At 40.9% G+C, this 15,593-nt stretch overlaps 1 protein-coding gene across 3 annotated transcripts in view; it reads left to right on the plus strand.

The window, feature by feature from the left end:
• The first annotated feature begins 1,285 nt into the window (after nt 1-1,285).
• Nucleotides 1,286-15,593, plus strand: part of TMEM245 (transmembrane protein 245) — a 101,923-nt gene continuing 87,615 nt past the window's right edge. For all 3 annotated transcript variants that reach the window (XM_025359067.1, XM_025359068.1, XM_025359069.1), the window contains exons 1-3: nt 1,286-1,895; nt 12,503-12,620; nt 14,452-14,553. In XM_025359067.1, coding sequence (XP_025214852.1) covers nt 1,314-1,895; nt 12,503-12,620; nt 14,452-14,553 — 802 coding nt within the window. In that variant the 5' untranslated portion in view covers nt 1,286-1,313. The remainder of the gene's footprint in view (nt 1,896-12,502; nt 12,621-14,451; nt 14,554-15,593) is intronic.

A 15,593-nucleotide genomic window follows, 5' to 3' on the forward strand; every position in this document is an offset into this window, starting at 1 on the left:
CAAACGAGATGGATAGGGAATTACTTTTTCCTTTACTTCCTTTACTAAATCCCTTTGTCTCCAAAATCTATCAAGCAATAGTTTCTTTATCTGAAAACTGTGGATTATGATACCTGTCTTGTCTGCTTTAGAAGGGAAACAAAAATTATGTTGAAATTAATAGGAATACTTATTGAAACAGGAAAGGGATAACTTGCAGGGTTTGAAGCAATCACATGTTGAGAACTCAGTCAAGGCTTTCTTAATTTTTTAAAAAAATCATAATGTTAATTGGGATATTTTATGGGTAGTGGGCTTGGATCCCAGCACTTTTCCAATGGGAGAACAGAAGCACCTTGTACCGCCCCAGAGTTTCCTTCCCCCACCCACAATAACCCTAAAGCAAAAGGTATTATCATCGCCTTGTGACAGAGGAAAACTTGAGATTGGGGGCTTAACTGACTTGACATCAAGTCTCAAAAAGAAACAGTGGCAGTTTGAGACTTTGATCTACGACTCTTTAAGGGTTTAGATTGCTTCCACAGCGAAACCTGCACAAACAGTTGTCAACAGCTGCTGCAAATTACAGGCTTCTGAGGAACATTTAAAAATGCCAAGAGTTCTTTCCTCAGGCCAAATACTATGGCAGATAAAAGTATTGCCTTTGGAGCCGGAATCCCTGCGTTTGAATCTTGCCTGTGCCACTTGGTAGCTGTGTAACTCTGGCTACGTACTTAACGACTCTGTCTCAGTTTTTCTGTTTGTAAAATGAGGATAATTACACCTTCTTTGTAGGGTTCTTCCAAGGATTAAATGAGTTAATAGGAGTAAGCCACTTAGAATATGGCCTATTATATGGTAATCTCTATTTAAAATCCTGTCAGATACACCAAAGCAAACACTTTAAAAGTTTCTGTTAAATAAATCACTAAAATAGAATCGGGGCATTGGTTCTTTAAAAGTACTCCCTCACGGTATTCTAGTATGCAGATTGGGTTTTAATATCTGAATGTGGCGCCTTTTGGGATCTCGCCTCGCGAGAAATTGACATTAACGAATGAGTGAAAGCAGCTTTTTTCCCCCGCCCCCCCCGCCCCCTCCAGGAAGATGTAGACCCTACAAACTTGTTATCAGGACCGTGCGGAGACCAAGGGGGCGGACGCGTTCTCCCCATTCCCCTTTGGAAGTTGTAGTTTCCTTTAAGCGCTGGGTGGGCCTAAAAACCAGTGTGGAACTACAACTCCCACAATCCCGCGCGCCTCCCGCCCTGCCTCCCGCCCGCGATTCTCGCCCGGCTCCCATTACCGCCCCTCGGGGGCGGCTGTGGCGGAGGGATGATGGCCGACGGCGGCGGCTCTACGGCGGCGCCCAGCCCGCCGGGCTCTCCCGGGCCGGCGCCACGGGTTCCGCGCGCAGTCGGACCAAGTGGCGGTGGTGGGGAGACCCCGCGGACTGCGCCGCTGGCGCTGCGCTTCGACAAGCCCATCAAGCAGGCCTTCTACAACACCGGGGCCGTGCTGTTCGTGTGCCTGTGCTGCGGCGCCGCGGTGCTGGTCTACTTCATCCTGGAGGCCTTCCTGCGGCCGTTGCTCTGGGCCGTGCTGTGCGGCACTTTCCTGCACCCCTTCAAGAGCTCGCTGACGCGCCTGGGCCGCCACTGGCTGCAGCGCCTGCACCGCGCGCACACGCCCATCGTCCTGGCCGCGCTGCTGCTGCCGCTCTGCTTCATCGACTACGGCGTCGAGGCCCTGGGCGAGCAGGCGTTGCGTCGCCGCCGCCTGCTCCTGCTGCTCGGCGCCGGCGGCCCGCTTCTGTACGGCCTCTACTGCCTCGGCAGCTACCTGGGCGTGCAGGTGCTGCTGTTGCACGCTGCCGCGCTCATCTGCCGCGGGCTTGACTACTTCAGCAGCCTGTGGGTGAGTGAGCGGCAGTCCGCCTCCGCCCCCCGCCCGTGGTCCCGGCGCACTGGGATGCAATCCTGCAGTTCCTCCCCGTGCAGGGGCGACGAGGGGCCACACTTGTGCTGCAGTGACTGTCCGTCTCCGCTTTCCTTCTCACACCTCAGGAATTTGGCGCACATTCTTCCAAAAAGAGGGCGGGCATAATTTGAAATTGTCTCCCTGCTTCCCGCTTTGCCTCAATCCTAGCAGGCCCTTTTAGGGAGATAGTGCCCTGGATTGAGAATCGCTATTCCGCTTTGCAGAGAGAGGCCTCAGAGCGTGGTAGTGGGCCTTGGTTTTACTCCTGGTTGGAGAGGGCGGGAGTGCTTCGGCCACCCTCAGTTCTGCGCATCTGAAAGGGACCTTCAGAGATTCTAGGCCAACTTACCATCCTGCAGATAGGAAAGGTGACCTCTTACCAGGCTTAGGGCTACTTAGGGGCAAAGAGGGGTCTGAGTGTCTTAGATTTCTCACAAGTCCTAAAACAAAGCTTGCTTAACTGGCTGGTGCTGCCTCTCGCTCGGTTCAGGTGATTTCTGTATAATTTGTGCAAGGCACTGGGTGCTGAGCCGCCTGTGCCTCTTCCTCTCCACGATTTACTTTTTGGTAACTACTTTTGTTGTGCACGGACTGGTGTACCAGAGCACACCTCCTTCCGCTTGGAGTAAAGCAGCGGACCGCGTGAAGGAGAGAGACGTAGATTTGTGATGCTTGGATTACCCGGAGCTTACTCTTAGAAAATCAGGGAGCTTTCGAATTGGAAGGGATTTCAAAGATAATCTAGTGACACAATTCCTAACTCAGACTATATTGTGGACTAGTTAGTTATCCACATCTTTAACTGGTGACTGTTCAAAACAAGTGGAGATTTAGTGCGTAAGAATGCCAATTGATTCATAAACAGTATCGTTTACAAATTTTGATTCACTACTTTTGTCAGTGAAATAAAGTTCAGTGTACCTTGACATCATTAAGTTGCAAAATAGTAATTCCCCTTATCTGTCCAGCAGTGTTGTGGCTTGCCTGAGGTTATTGGCAGAGTGGTGAATGACCCCAAACACCCTTCTTCTCTTGTTCCCTCAATACCACCTCTTGGTTCGTGTTTAAAGTTGATCGAGCATATGTTAGGTACTGGGCTTTGTGAGGGATTTAAAAAAGGACTAAGATACGGGTCCCGTCTTCAAGGTATATGAGCATATTCTAATGGAGATGACAGAGATACAGATAAATGCTCATGGCTCACCAGTTATGGGCCACAGGCCCAGAGAATGTGATTGGTCCAAAGTCACATTTTGTGGTTCACTTTTACGGAGTGAATCTGTGGTTCACTTTTATGGAGGCCCAGTTCAGTGCTTTTTATCGTTTATCTTGCAGTTTCACAATTCAACTAAGTGGATCGAATACTGCTTATCTAGAAGGCAGAACACTGTGTGCTAAGAAAAATACACTTGGTTATTTTCCTCAAGAAATTCAGTTTTGTAAAAGACACATAGATTCTGCGAACATTTTTGACTGTTGATACTGCTCAAGGAGCATATCCATCAAACTGTAGGAAATTAGAAAAGAAAGGCCTGCCATATGTAAATAGTATATTTTCATACTAGAGTAAGAAATTGAATACGTGAGTAATTTGGCATGATTATGAGGCATTTCTAGCAGTCTGTCTCAGATACTCAATGGAAAGAGTTGAGCACTTCTAAAGAAACATCCACAGCTCGGAGTATACCTTTGAGTATCTTTTTACTGAAGATAAACCTTCATCTTTGTATTTCATTTGTATGGGTTGTGGATGAGTGGAAGAGAAGTAGGGGCAAACATTGATTAGACCTGGGAGTAGGAGAAGGAAGGTCCAACCAATTAATGATTTTTTTAAAAGCTTGAAATTGGCCGGATGCAGTGGCTCATGCCTGTAATCCCAGCACTTTGGGAGGCCAAGGCGGGTGGATCACCTGAGGTCAGGAGTTCAAGACCAGCCTGGCCAACATGGTGAAACCCCATCTTATCAAAAATACAAAAAAAAAAAAAAAAAAAAAATTAGCTGGGTGTCGTGGTGGGCGCCTGTAATCCCAACTATTTGGGAGGCTGAGGCAGAAGAATCACTTGAACCTGGGAGGCAGAGGTTGGAGTGAGCTGAGATTGCACCAGTGCACTCCATCCTGGGGGATGAGCGAAACTCCATTCCCCCCCTCCCCCAAAAAAACCCTTGAAATTCAGCTGTTTGGCTCAAGTGTTGGGAGCAAGGAAAAAGAGAGAGGGTTAAAAAAAAAAACCGAACAAACTCAACATAATAAGAGTATGAGTTTAGAAGTGAGTAGGGAGTGGTAGAAGGGCTAAATTTGAAAGAGAAGCTTCAGGTTGATAGAGTTTCAGAGAAACAAGGCATGGAGTTGCATTTTGCTCAAGCAGTGTTTAAGGGTGGATAGTTGGTTGGGGTGAAGTATACCTGGGAAGACAAGGAGTCCTTGCTCTCATCCAAAAGTGCTGATTAAGGCCAGGTGGGGTTGTCCACGCCTGTAGTCCCAGCACTGTAGGAGGCCCACACAGGTGAATCACTTGAGGCCAGGAGTTCGAGAAGATCAGCCTGGCCAACATGTTGAAACCCAGTCTCTACTAAAAATACAAAAAGTCAGCCAGGCATGGTGGCTCACACCTGTGGTCCCAGCTACTCGGGAGGCTGAGGCACGAGAACTGAGGCACTTGAACCCAAGAGGTGGAGGTTGCAGTGAGACGACATTGTGCCACTACACTCCAGCCTGGGCAACAGAGCAAGATCCTGTCTCAAAAAAAAAAAAAAAGTGTTGATTAAAGGCCAGGCACAGTGGCTTAATGCCTGTAACCCAGCACTTTGGGAGGCCAGTTGCTTGAGCCCAGGAGTGTGAGACCAGCCTGGGCAACATAGTGAGATCCCCCCGCCCCGATCTTTTAAAATAAAAAAGAAAGTGCTGATTAAGGCCTGACATGAAGTGAAAGTAGGTTATGTGACTGGGCAGGAGGCCCATTCTGGAACTTTTCCATCCCACAGTTCACAGTGGTTTGGCTTTATGAGCCCAAGCAGGGCTGCCTGGTATAGAACATGGTCTTTATGCTTTCTAGGCTACGTTAACTATGGGCCTGCTGCTGAAGAGCAGTATAGATGAGGGAGGCAGAGAGAAAAGTTAACTTTAAGTGAATCCCTGTTTTGATGAACTGACAGTTCATCCATTTAAGATCCAACTTTTAAGCATCTGCCATGTCTCAGGCACTAGATTAGGTTCTTTTACATGGGTGTTACTTCATTCTCACAATGTCCTGTGAGGTAGGAGGGAGGGATTTCATATGTGAGAAAACTAATTCAGAGATTGATCTGTTTATGCTGTCAGTAAATGGCGTTCAATAGACCTAGCAGCAGTTGAAGTCCTGCTGTTATCAAAACTGTTTGTAGTAACCTTCAGTAAGGATTTTTAAAAAGTTTTCCCTAATTCATTGTGTTTAATTATTTTTAATATAAATGGATTCTAGGCTGGGTGCGGTGGCTCGCACCTGTAATCCCAGCACTTTGGGAAGCCAAGGCAGGTGGATCACCTGAAGTCAGGAGTTTGAGACCAGCCTGGCCAACATGGTGAAACCCCGTCTCTACTAAAAATACAAAAACTAGCTGCGTGTGGTGGTGGATGCCATACTCGCAGCCACTCTAGGCAGGAGAATTGCTTGAAGCTGGGAGGCGGAAGTTGTAATGAACCAAGATTTCGCCATTACACTCCAGCCTGGGCGACAGAGCGAGACACTTTCTCAAAAAAAAAAAAAAAAAAAAAAAGATTCTAGTTACTAGGAAAAAACAGAAGAATATCAGCATTCTACTCATCTAGAAACCTTATTCATCTCTCTTCTTTCTTCTCTTTTATTTTTATACCTGTGCAGTTTTCCAGATCCCATCAGTTTTCCTTTTTAGTGTTCTTGGGACCTATGTTTTTCTTTTTTCTTTTTTTCGTTTTGTATATTGAGACAGAGTTTTGCTCTTGTTGCCCAGGCTGGAGTGCAATGGTGGGATCTCGGCTCACTGCAACCTCCACCTCCCGGATTCAAGCAATTCTCTTGCTTCAGCCTCCCGAGTTGCTGGGATTACAGGCACCCACCACCATGCCTGGCTAATTTTTGTATTATTTTTAATAGAGACGGGGTTTCACCATGTTGGCCAGGCTGGTCTTGAACTCCTGACCTCAGGTGATCCACCCGCCTTGGCCTCCCAAAGTGCTGGAATTACAGGCATGAGCCATCGCGCCTGGCCTGGACTTACGTTTTTCTTTGTCACTAGTTTATCCTTCCAGCTCAGTTCCTCTTCATGCCATTTGTAGATTTCTTCAGTCTCCTAGAACTCCATGCTGCTTACAATTGAAAAACTATTATTTATGAGATGAGTAACTTTTTTAGCAGTTTCGGATAGGTTAGAAGATTGCACTGACTTAGTAAGTGACTTCAGAACACTTAAAAAAAAAATCAGCTGTTGGACTGGGTTCATATGTTACTCAGTTCTTGGCATCTTCCCATAGTGGAGTTATGCAAGGTAAATTTGAAAAAGCTGATGGTGTGCCCTGCTCCACCATTTCTCTCTGTTGGGGGGCATTCTGATCTTCCTCATTCTGTTAATTTAGACTTGGTGGAAAATTTGAAGACCATTTAGTTTTTGCAGTAATAATAGATTTGTTTTTTTCTGTGGTCTCTGATGCTATTGTTTCCATCTTTTTAAAGAAGCATGAGGTGGAGAGAATAGTGGCTGAAAGATTAAAAAAAAAAAAAAACCTTAAGTTCTAAAGTTGGCTTTGCTAGTAACTAACTTTGTGACCTTGGGCAGACCAGGGCCCTCCTCTGGGACATTCAGTCCCAGTTGTGTAAAGCGAGGGGTTGGCTTGAACAATTTCTAAGATTTCACGATGTTCTATTTTACAGATCACAAGAGGCTCTTCAGCAGTGGACATTAGTCAGCCATTCACTACTGACTCACTTTTAAACACATTTCTGGGTTTGTTTCTGCTTGCCTGGCAGCAAGAAACAAGGAGAGGAAAGTTTCTAGTACTTAGTTTTCTCAGTGAAAGACTTTGAATATAAAAATTGTTGACTCTAAGTTGCCATATAACAAAGAGAATGGTTTTCTCATTAGAATTAAGTGGATAATTGAAGGACCTGAAGCAGTTGCTGCTTGAGGCTATGATTAGGGCTATGACTCCTTAACTTGGAAGGAGGTTTGTAGTTGTGGTATTTTTTTGTGGGGAGACGGATTTAAGCTCTTGTTGCCCAGGCTGGAGTGCAATGGCGCGTTCTCGGCTCACTGCAACCTCTGCCTCCCAGGTTCAAGTGATTCTCCTGCCTCAGCCTCCCGAGCAGGTGGGATTACAGGCACCTGCCACCATGTCTGGCTAATTTTTTGTATGTTTAGTAGAGATGGGGTTCCACCATGTTGGCCAGACTGGTCTCAAACTCCTAACCTCAGGTGATTGACCTGCCTCGGCCTCGCAAAGTGCTGGGATTACAGGTGTGAGCCTCTGCGCCCAGCCTGTAGTTTTATTCTCTCTAAAAAAAGCTTAAACTGTTCTGCAAAAATGTGTAACAGAAGCAACCAAGTTGTTTTTCCAGTTAATGCCCAGATGACAATAAATGAAACAAAGACAGTTGAAAAGGCAGAGTCTCTAGTTAATGTTTTCTACATTTAATATGTTACTTAACCAGGAAAGTATATGTGGATAATTGTGTGAAATGAAAGGAAAATGTGATTGCCTATTAGTTCCCTTTACTTGAAGTGCTAAGTAAATGTTGCCAAATTTTATGCAGTCTTATGTAGTGTCTAGCACATTGGTGCTATAAAAACGACTATGGAATGTGTATTTTGAAAAGGACATCTTGTTTTGGAGAACATAAATTTGGAAAAATATGCCCTCTTATCTGTAACTGCGGCTCATTGATTTAATGCCTGGAATAAATTCACACTTGAATAGGTTTGCTCAGAGGCTAAACATATATAAAGTTGACTTGTTAACCTCATGTTTCTGTGTTAGTGAAGATTTAAGAATTAAAAAACTCTTAAGGGTTCCTAGACTAGAAATTATGTGTAAAACATGAATGTACAAATCCTTATTTTTGTTATTTTAAAGGATATTTAGTGATTCAAAATGTTAACTCAAGTAAAATGTTTGTTACATTTGAAAAAAACATAAGCAGAATAGAAGTTTATATGATAAAAGTGAATTATCCCTTTTCTTTTTTCTCCCTGCGAGACAGATTCTTGCTCTGTCACTCAGGCTGGAGTGCAGTGGTGTGATTTTGGCTCACTGTAACCTCCGCCTCCCTGGTTCAAGCAATTCTCCTGCCTCAGCCTCCCGAGTAGCTGGGATTACAGGTGCCCGCCACCGTGCCTGGCTAATTTTTGTATTTTTAGTAGAGGTGGGATTTCACCATGTTGGCCAGACTAGTGTTGAACTCCTGACGTTGTGATCTGCCCATCTTGGTCTCCTAAAGTGCTGGGATTACAGGCGTGAGCCAACGCGCCCAGCCGAATTATCCCTTTTCTCCACCACTAGTCCCACTATTCAGATGTTACTATTGTTAACTGATGTAAAGGCTCCTAAATTCATTTCTGTGCCCATGTGAACATACAAAGTAGAAGGTTTTGGTTTTTTGTTTTTTAAAACAAAGATGAGATAACATACAGTTCTGTACTTTGCTCTTTCATTTATCATTGTACTGTGGATATCTTTCCTTGTTAGCACTTAGAGATACACGTCTTTCTTTCTTTCTTTTTTTTTTTTTTGAGATGGAGTTTTGTTCTTGCTGTCCAGGCTGGAGTGCAATGGTGCAATCTCGGCTCACTATAACCTCCACCTCCTGGGTTCAAGTGATTCTCCTGCCTCAGCCTCCCGAGTAGCCAGGATTACAGGCACATGTCACCACACCTGGCTAATTTTTGTATTTTTAGTAGAGACAGGGTTTCTCCACATTGGCCAGGCTGATCTTGAACTCCTGACTTCATGTGATCCGCCCGCCTCGGCCTCCCAAAGTGCAAGGATTACAGGTGTGAGCCACCGTGCCTGGCCACTTCTTTCTTTTTAATACTGCTACAGTATAAATCTTTTTCCCCCCGGATTTCTAAAACACTTTTAGAAAATGTTTTTAACAGATTTTCTTAGCTCTGAATTTGTATTAGAATACTTTGATAAACATTTTTAACCATTGGTAATTGTATAATCATAATGGGCTTAATATAAACTCTAAAGTGTTTTTATAAATGGCCCATACCTCTTAAACTGATATTACTTCTGCGAATCTTTTCTGAGGAAACACTTCAAAATACTGGAAAAAAATCCGGAAGCCAAAAGAATTTCCTAAAAGTTAAAAATACTTCTTTTTCTGTTTATAAAGATACTACATAACCTTAGTAGAAAATTAAGTACCTGTAAAAAAAACATAAGCAAATTACTCCTTGAAGTCCAACCATGTAGAGATAATATTTTAAAATATTTTTTTGTTTAGTATGTTTTCACCATTATAAATTTACAGACGAATAAACTGACATTGTAGCACTGCATATTGATGTCCATCATACTGTTGAAAGTCTGAGTAATTACTCAATTTTTGGAGATAGCATTATTTAAATAGTTCCCTATAAAATACTTGTTGTTTTCAATTTTTTATATTGTAAATGGCAACAGTGAATATTTTTATATCTGCCTGCACAGTGTGCTTCTGTAAAACACTCCTAAAAGTAGAATTGGGGAGTATATTTTAAAATGGTTATTTTAAACTGGAATGGGGTAATCTGTGAGTTTCAGGTTGATAGATGAAAATACATGCTGCTTGTTAGATCATAAATTTCTCTTAAAAAATCTGAAGTATGCAGTCTCTTATTTTTTCTCTCCCTGCAAATGATATTAATTCCTTATGCATACAGATAAGAAACAAAAACTTATTGGAGGTACTGTATATATTGTGACCTCCAGTTCAGCTTCTTATTAAGGGTAGTACTTACTTTGTCATCTCTGGTTGACGTTTGCTCAAACACTTTTAGTGATGATTATTCCATTTTGGATAGCTGATTCCTTCTCTTTTCTAAGCAAAACTTTTTTTTCCCCCAGCTACGTTTATATATCGTGTTGTGATTTCTATTTCCTTTCCAAGGCTGAATTTTATTGTGTGGTTTGATGTGCAAAATTAATTGAAACAATCACTTTCCCTGATATGAGTATTGTACTTTCAGAAATAAGTGCTTCTACTAGTCATATGCTGACTCACACTGAACTGAAAAGTGGTTTAGATGTTCTCTTTCGATTCCATACTTGTACAGTTGAGTTTTGAACCTCAAAGCAGAACTTTGCATTTCTTTCATATAATTTAATCTTATCTGGATTAGCCCATTGTTCTGGCTTCAGGATATCTTTTTGAATCATGATATGTTATCTCAGTGTTTATTGACAACTCAGTTTTGTGTAACTGATTGTGTAAAATCAGTTTTTTAGATTATTGTGCCTCTAGTCTTTCATCTAAGTGACTGACATAATGTTTAATAGGGTGGGGCTAACTGACGTACCTCTGAAGACTATCCATTTACTGAATTTTTTTCTTTTAAATTTCAACAAGTTGTAGTTATCAAAATTGACTATTTTAATTTTCCCTTGTGAAAATCTGAGCAGCTTTTGTTTATCTTTGGTATTCTAGCACCACACTTTCTCCTTATGGTTAGAAAAGTGCACTCTGGAGCCAGATTCCTGGGTTCTAAACCTGCCTCTGTCATTTATTAGCTTTGTGGCCTTGGGCAAGTCACTTCTCTGAAATCTGAGTTTCTTTCATGTGTAAAATGAGGATCATAATAGTACTTATTTTGTGGGGTTATGAGGATCAAATGAGTTAGTATATATAAAGCATTAGAATAGGGCCTGGCACATAGGACTGTTATATAAGTGTACTATTATTGTACTCAGATTTTTTTCTACGCTCTACCATCAGATCTCAAATTCTTTGAATTCCCAGGGTTAATTGGTCTGGTCCAGCAAGACTGGACTTTTTGAAGCAGCTGTAGTCTCACTTCCCATGTCCTCATATTTTTGAGCTTCAGAGCTCTTTAATATTTCATCTGATAGAGTTACTTGAAGATATTTTAATGTCCTTTTTATTATAAAATAATTAGTGCTTATTAAAGGCAATTTGGAAAATACAGAAAAAAGTGAAAGGAAGAACAAAATCTTACCACCCAAATACAGCCACTAACTTCTTAGTACGTTTTCTTTTCCTCCCACCATATAGTAGATGTAATCACATCATATACATTCTTTGTATTTTACTTCTAACTTAGTATGATATTGGGAATTTTTAAACTGTATAGTCTTTGTTTTTAAGAAGTGATTTTAATGGTTGCATAACATTTTATTGAGTAAGTCATAATCGTTTCCCAGTTGTTGACCTTTTAGGTAATCACTTTTTCCACTGTTCTGAATCATACTCTGATAAGCTTCTTTATATTTAAAGCTTTTTCAGAATTTATCATTATTTAGTAAGGATAAAGTCTGAAAGTTGAATTCTGAGGTTAGAAGCTATAAACATTTTTAAGATGTGAAGATTATTTTTATTGACAGATTTGACCAAAATAATGTAGGAGATAGTTTTTTTCTGTCTTTTTTAGTAATCCCATCAGTTCTTTTTTCTTCATGCTCTGAATTACATAGCTTGAAGTTTCTTTTTGTCTTAATTTGCTTTTTTTTTTTTTTTGGCAAGATTCATGTCAAACTTGAATTTTAGCTTCTTGGTCTTATGTTGATTAAGTTCTTTGTGCTCAGATGTGTTCTGGATTATGTATTCCCTGTGTTTTATAAATGTTCTATTAAAATATGAGTTTCTGTGTAGGCTATACTGGTTTCTTTTGATGCTTCTTAAGCTCTAGAGTCATTTAACTTTAGTATAGAAAGAACTGAGGAGGGTATCCTGGCTGATTCTTCTGTTCTGAAATCCTGCTGTTTGTTCCTCTAATAATATTTTTTTTCAGGCACACTTCTTCAGCTGATGCATCATAATTCTGGATTAGGTTCTAATCATCTGTTGCCTAGATTATTTCAGCAGGGTCACACTTCAGCTGGCTGCTTTCTAACTTTTACGGAGTTATTTTCCTAGTAACAAACATATTTTATAAGCTGCAATTAGAATCTTAACCTGATTCTTTTTGGAAAGCTTTCCTTTTCTTGTTTTTTTTTCTTTCCATTTCTTTTCTAAACATTGATTAACAGAGAAAACTGTAGGAATTCCACAAGATTAGACTCTTAATTTAAATCCATGGTTTATGCTTTGTATATTTTATCTCAAACATTTTATGTATAAGATGGTTTTTGAGCTATGTATCTTTTGTTAAACAACTATTTAATATCACTACGTGAGATTTCAAATGCCTAATGTTTCAAAACTTAGATTCTCCAAACGAGGAGAACCTAGGCACGTTTCTTTGGCACCATCAACCTTTATCTTTTCTGTGCTATGTCCAGAGCCCTCCTGCTGTATAGACACAGATTTTATATAATTTTTATAATTTCATGTGTATAGGTTTTACAGCCGTGTCTTTATTTCATTTATTTAAGATCTGGACGTTGGTGGTTGGCTATGTGTTGACTGTTTCATTCAAGTGGAATGCAAGCACTGAACGCTACTTGAGAGCAGTTTCAATTCCTATCTGGATTATATTGCTTTTTCATTTAGGTGGGTTCCTTCTTTTTTTTTTTTTCTTTTTTTTTAAGTCTGGCCTAAGGTCTGCAGAAGCTGACTGTGAATGGAAGTGATTTTTTTGTAGTGTTATATGTTGCATTTAAAATTCTTTAATCTTTAGAAAATGTTATGCTTTAATCTTTCATTAAATTTTAATGAAAATGATGTGCTTTAAAATGTCTTTAATTATGTTCATTTTCCAAAAGGTCCTTTTAAAAGTCAATACATCTTAAAAAGTAGAGCACCCTTGGATTTTCATATCATTTCTGAGTGTCATACTTAAGGGAGGATATAGATAAGCAGTCAACGATAGGAAGTCCTCAGCATCATGTGTGAGAACCAGTTAAAGGAACTAGAGATGTTTACTCTGGATAAGAGGAGGGAACTGGGGGTCTAGGGTAGAAAGGAGATAGAGGTAAGGAGGATATAAGACATGAAAGCGTATTTCTAATATTTGAAGGACTGTCCTGTGAAAGAGTGCTTTAAACAGATCTCTAACCATGAGGGAGAGATGTCAGAGTCGTGAGTAGCTTCAGAGAGACAAATCTCTTTTCCACATAAGGATGTTTGATGTCAGAGCTGCTCAGAGTAATGGGTTCCCTGTCATGTTAGCTGGGTGGCTGACTGCTCAGATGTTGATTTTTCAGTGTGGTATTTATGGTTGAGACTTTCATCTCCCAAGTTTGAGCCCGTGGAAACATTAAGTTCTAATTTAACAACACAATTCAGTAACCCAGAGCAGTGGGTAGCCTTAGTTTCTAGAACTACTACTTATTGTTAAAAATAAAATAAAAAACAGCTATGTCTCTGTCTTTGTTTGATGTCGAACAAAGCATTATTCTCTAGCTTTGTTGAGTTGGAATGACAGAGGAATTTATCTCCTAGATCCTGTATGTCAGATATGACTCATTTTGAACTTGAGGAAGGCAGAGGAAGGAGGCAGGCAGGCAGGGATGTTTATGAGGTTTTAGGTGGACTCAGGGAAATGGTTATGGCTAGAGACCTGTTTCTTGGTGACTTGTAAACATTTTTTTTTTTTTTTTTTTGACACGGAGTCTCACTCCATCGCCCAGGCTGCAGTGCAGTAGTGTGATCTTGTCTCACTGCAGCCTCCAGCTCCTGGGTTCAAGCAATTCTCCTGCCTCAGCCTCCCAAATAGCTGGGATTACAGGCACGTACCACCACGCCTGGCTAATTTTTTTGTATTTTTAGTAGAGACATGATTTTACTATGCTGGCCAGGCTGGTCTCGAACTCTTGACCTCAAATGAGTCCACCTGCCTGGGTCCCCCACAAAGTGCTGAGATTACAGATGTGAGCCACTGCATGTGGCCAACTTGTAAACATTTTTGCATTATACACTGAGGAGGAGACATTGACTCTTTTGCTGTGCTCTTTTGGGCCATTCTCTTTCTTGAGAGAGAAAGTTCACACCCGGTGGTATTTTCAAGAAACCAAGTCAGACTTTATGACTTTGAGATCTATGCCTAATTCTGGTCATTCTGGGGTGAAGTAGGTGATTTGAGTTCGGGATGGTTTTAGACCCTTGATATGCATTACAATAGACTGTCTTTAAACCTCATTAAAGGTAGACTGGCATATACCCTATCCATTTGACCAGGGGCCTCTGAGAACAGGGATGAACTTAATTTTGGGAAACCTTGAAGTTTAATCTATCTAATGGACTTAAAAATTTTTTTTTGCCTGATAAGTAATTCTGTAATTAACATATATACCAGATTGTTCTGTCAAACTACAAAATTCGGTTTTGTAAAAACAAGTACTATGTTTTTATTTCACTAAAAATGTTAATTCTTAATTTGCAGCATCCCTCGCTGGCTCATGGAGAATTCCAGTATTCTTGGTTATTGTTTTCCTAATGTCTGTGGGCACCCTGTATGAAAAACAGAATGGAAAAGAGTCTTCTGGTAAGAAATAGGGCGTTCTATTAATATTACTCTTTGAAGCATTTTGGAGAGTAGCTTTTTAAAAAATGCTATGATGAAATAACTTTTAATTTATTTAAAAACCTATGATGGTTTCTGAATGGAAAATAAATCGTTTAAAATGTTTTAGGTTGTTAGACCATGCTTTGTTTTGGTATTATTTTATTGAGGCATATATAACTTAAAACTAATCATAAGCCATTGTATTTTAATTTTATTAAAATATCTTATTTTTATAAAATAAAATATTTTTATTTTATTTTTTAGTGATGGGGTCTTGCTGTGTTGCCCAGGCTGGAGTGCAGTGGCACAATGATAGCTCACTGTAACCTTGAACTCCTGGGCTCAGGGGTTTTCCAACCTCAGCCTCCCAAGTAGCAAAGGCTACCGGTGCAGTAACCATTTAAAAATGGCATACAGGCTGGGTGCAGTGGCTCACGTCTGTAATCCCAGCACTTTGGGAGGCTGAGGTGGGCAGATCACGAGGTCAGGAGTTTGAGACCAGCCTGGCCAATATGGGGAAACCCCATCTCTACTAAAAATACAAAAATTAGCTGGGCATAGTAGTGTGTGCCTGTAGTCCCAGCTACTTGGGAGACTGAGGCAGAAGAATTGCTTGAACCCGGGAGGTGGAGGTTGCAGTGAGCCAAGATCGTGCCAGTGCACTCTAGCCTGGCGACAGAGTGAGACTCTGTCTCAAAAAAAAAAAAAAAAAGGCATACAATATATCACAATGTTGTACAACCATGACCTCTATCTAGCTCCAAGACATTTTCATCACCTCAGAAAGAAACCCTGTACATATATCAGTACTTCATTCCTTTTTATGGCTGAATCATATTCCATGGTAAGAGTATACCACATTTTGTTTATCTGCTTGTCAGTTGATGGATATTTGAGTTATTTCTACCATTTGGCTATTGTGAATAGTGCCTCTGTGAACGTTTGTGTGCAAGTATTTATTTGAATACACGTTTTCAGTTCTTTTGAATATTTACCTATGAGTAGAATTACTGGGTCAT

Source organism: Theropithecus gelada, chromosome 15 (genome assembly GCF_003255815.1).
Source record: "Theropithecus gelada isolate Dixy chromosome 15, Tgel_1.0, whole genome shotgun sequence".
NCBI classification, from domain to species: Eukaryota; Metazoa; Chordata; class Mammalia; order Primates; family Cercopithecidae; genus Theropithecus; species Theropithecus gelada.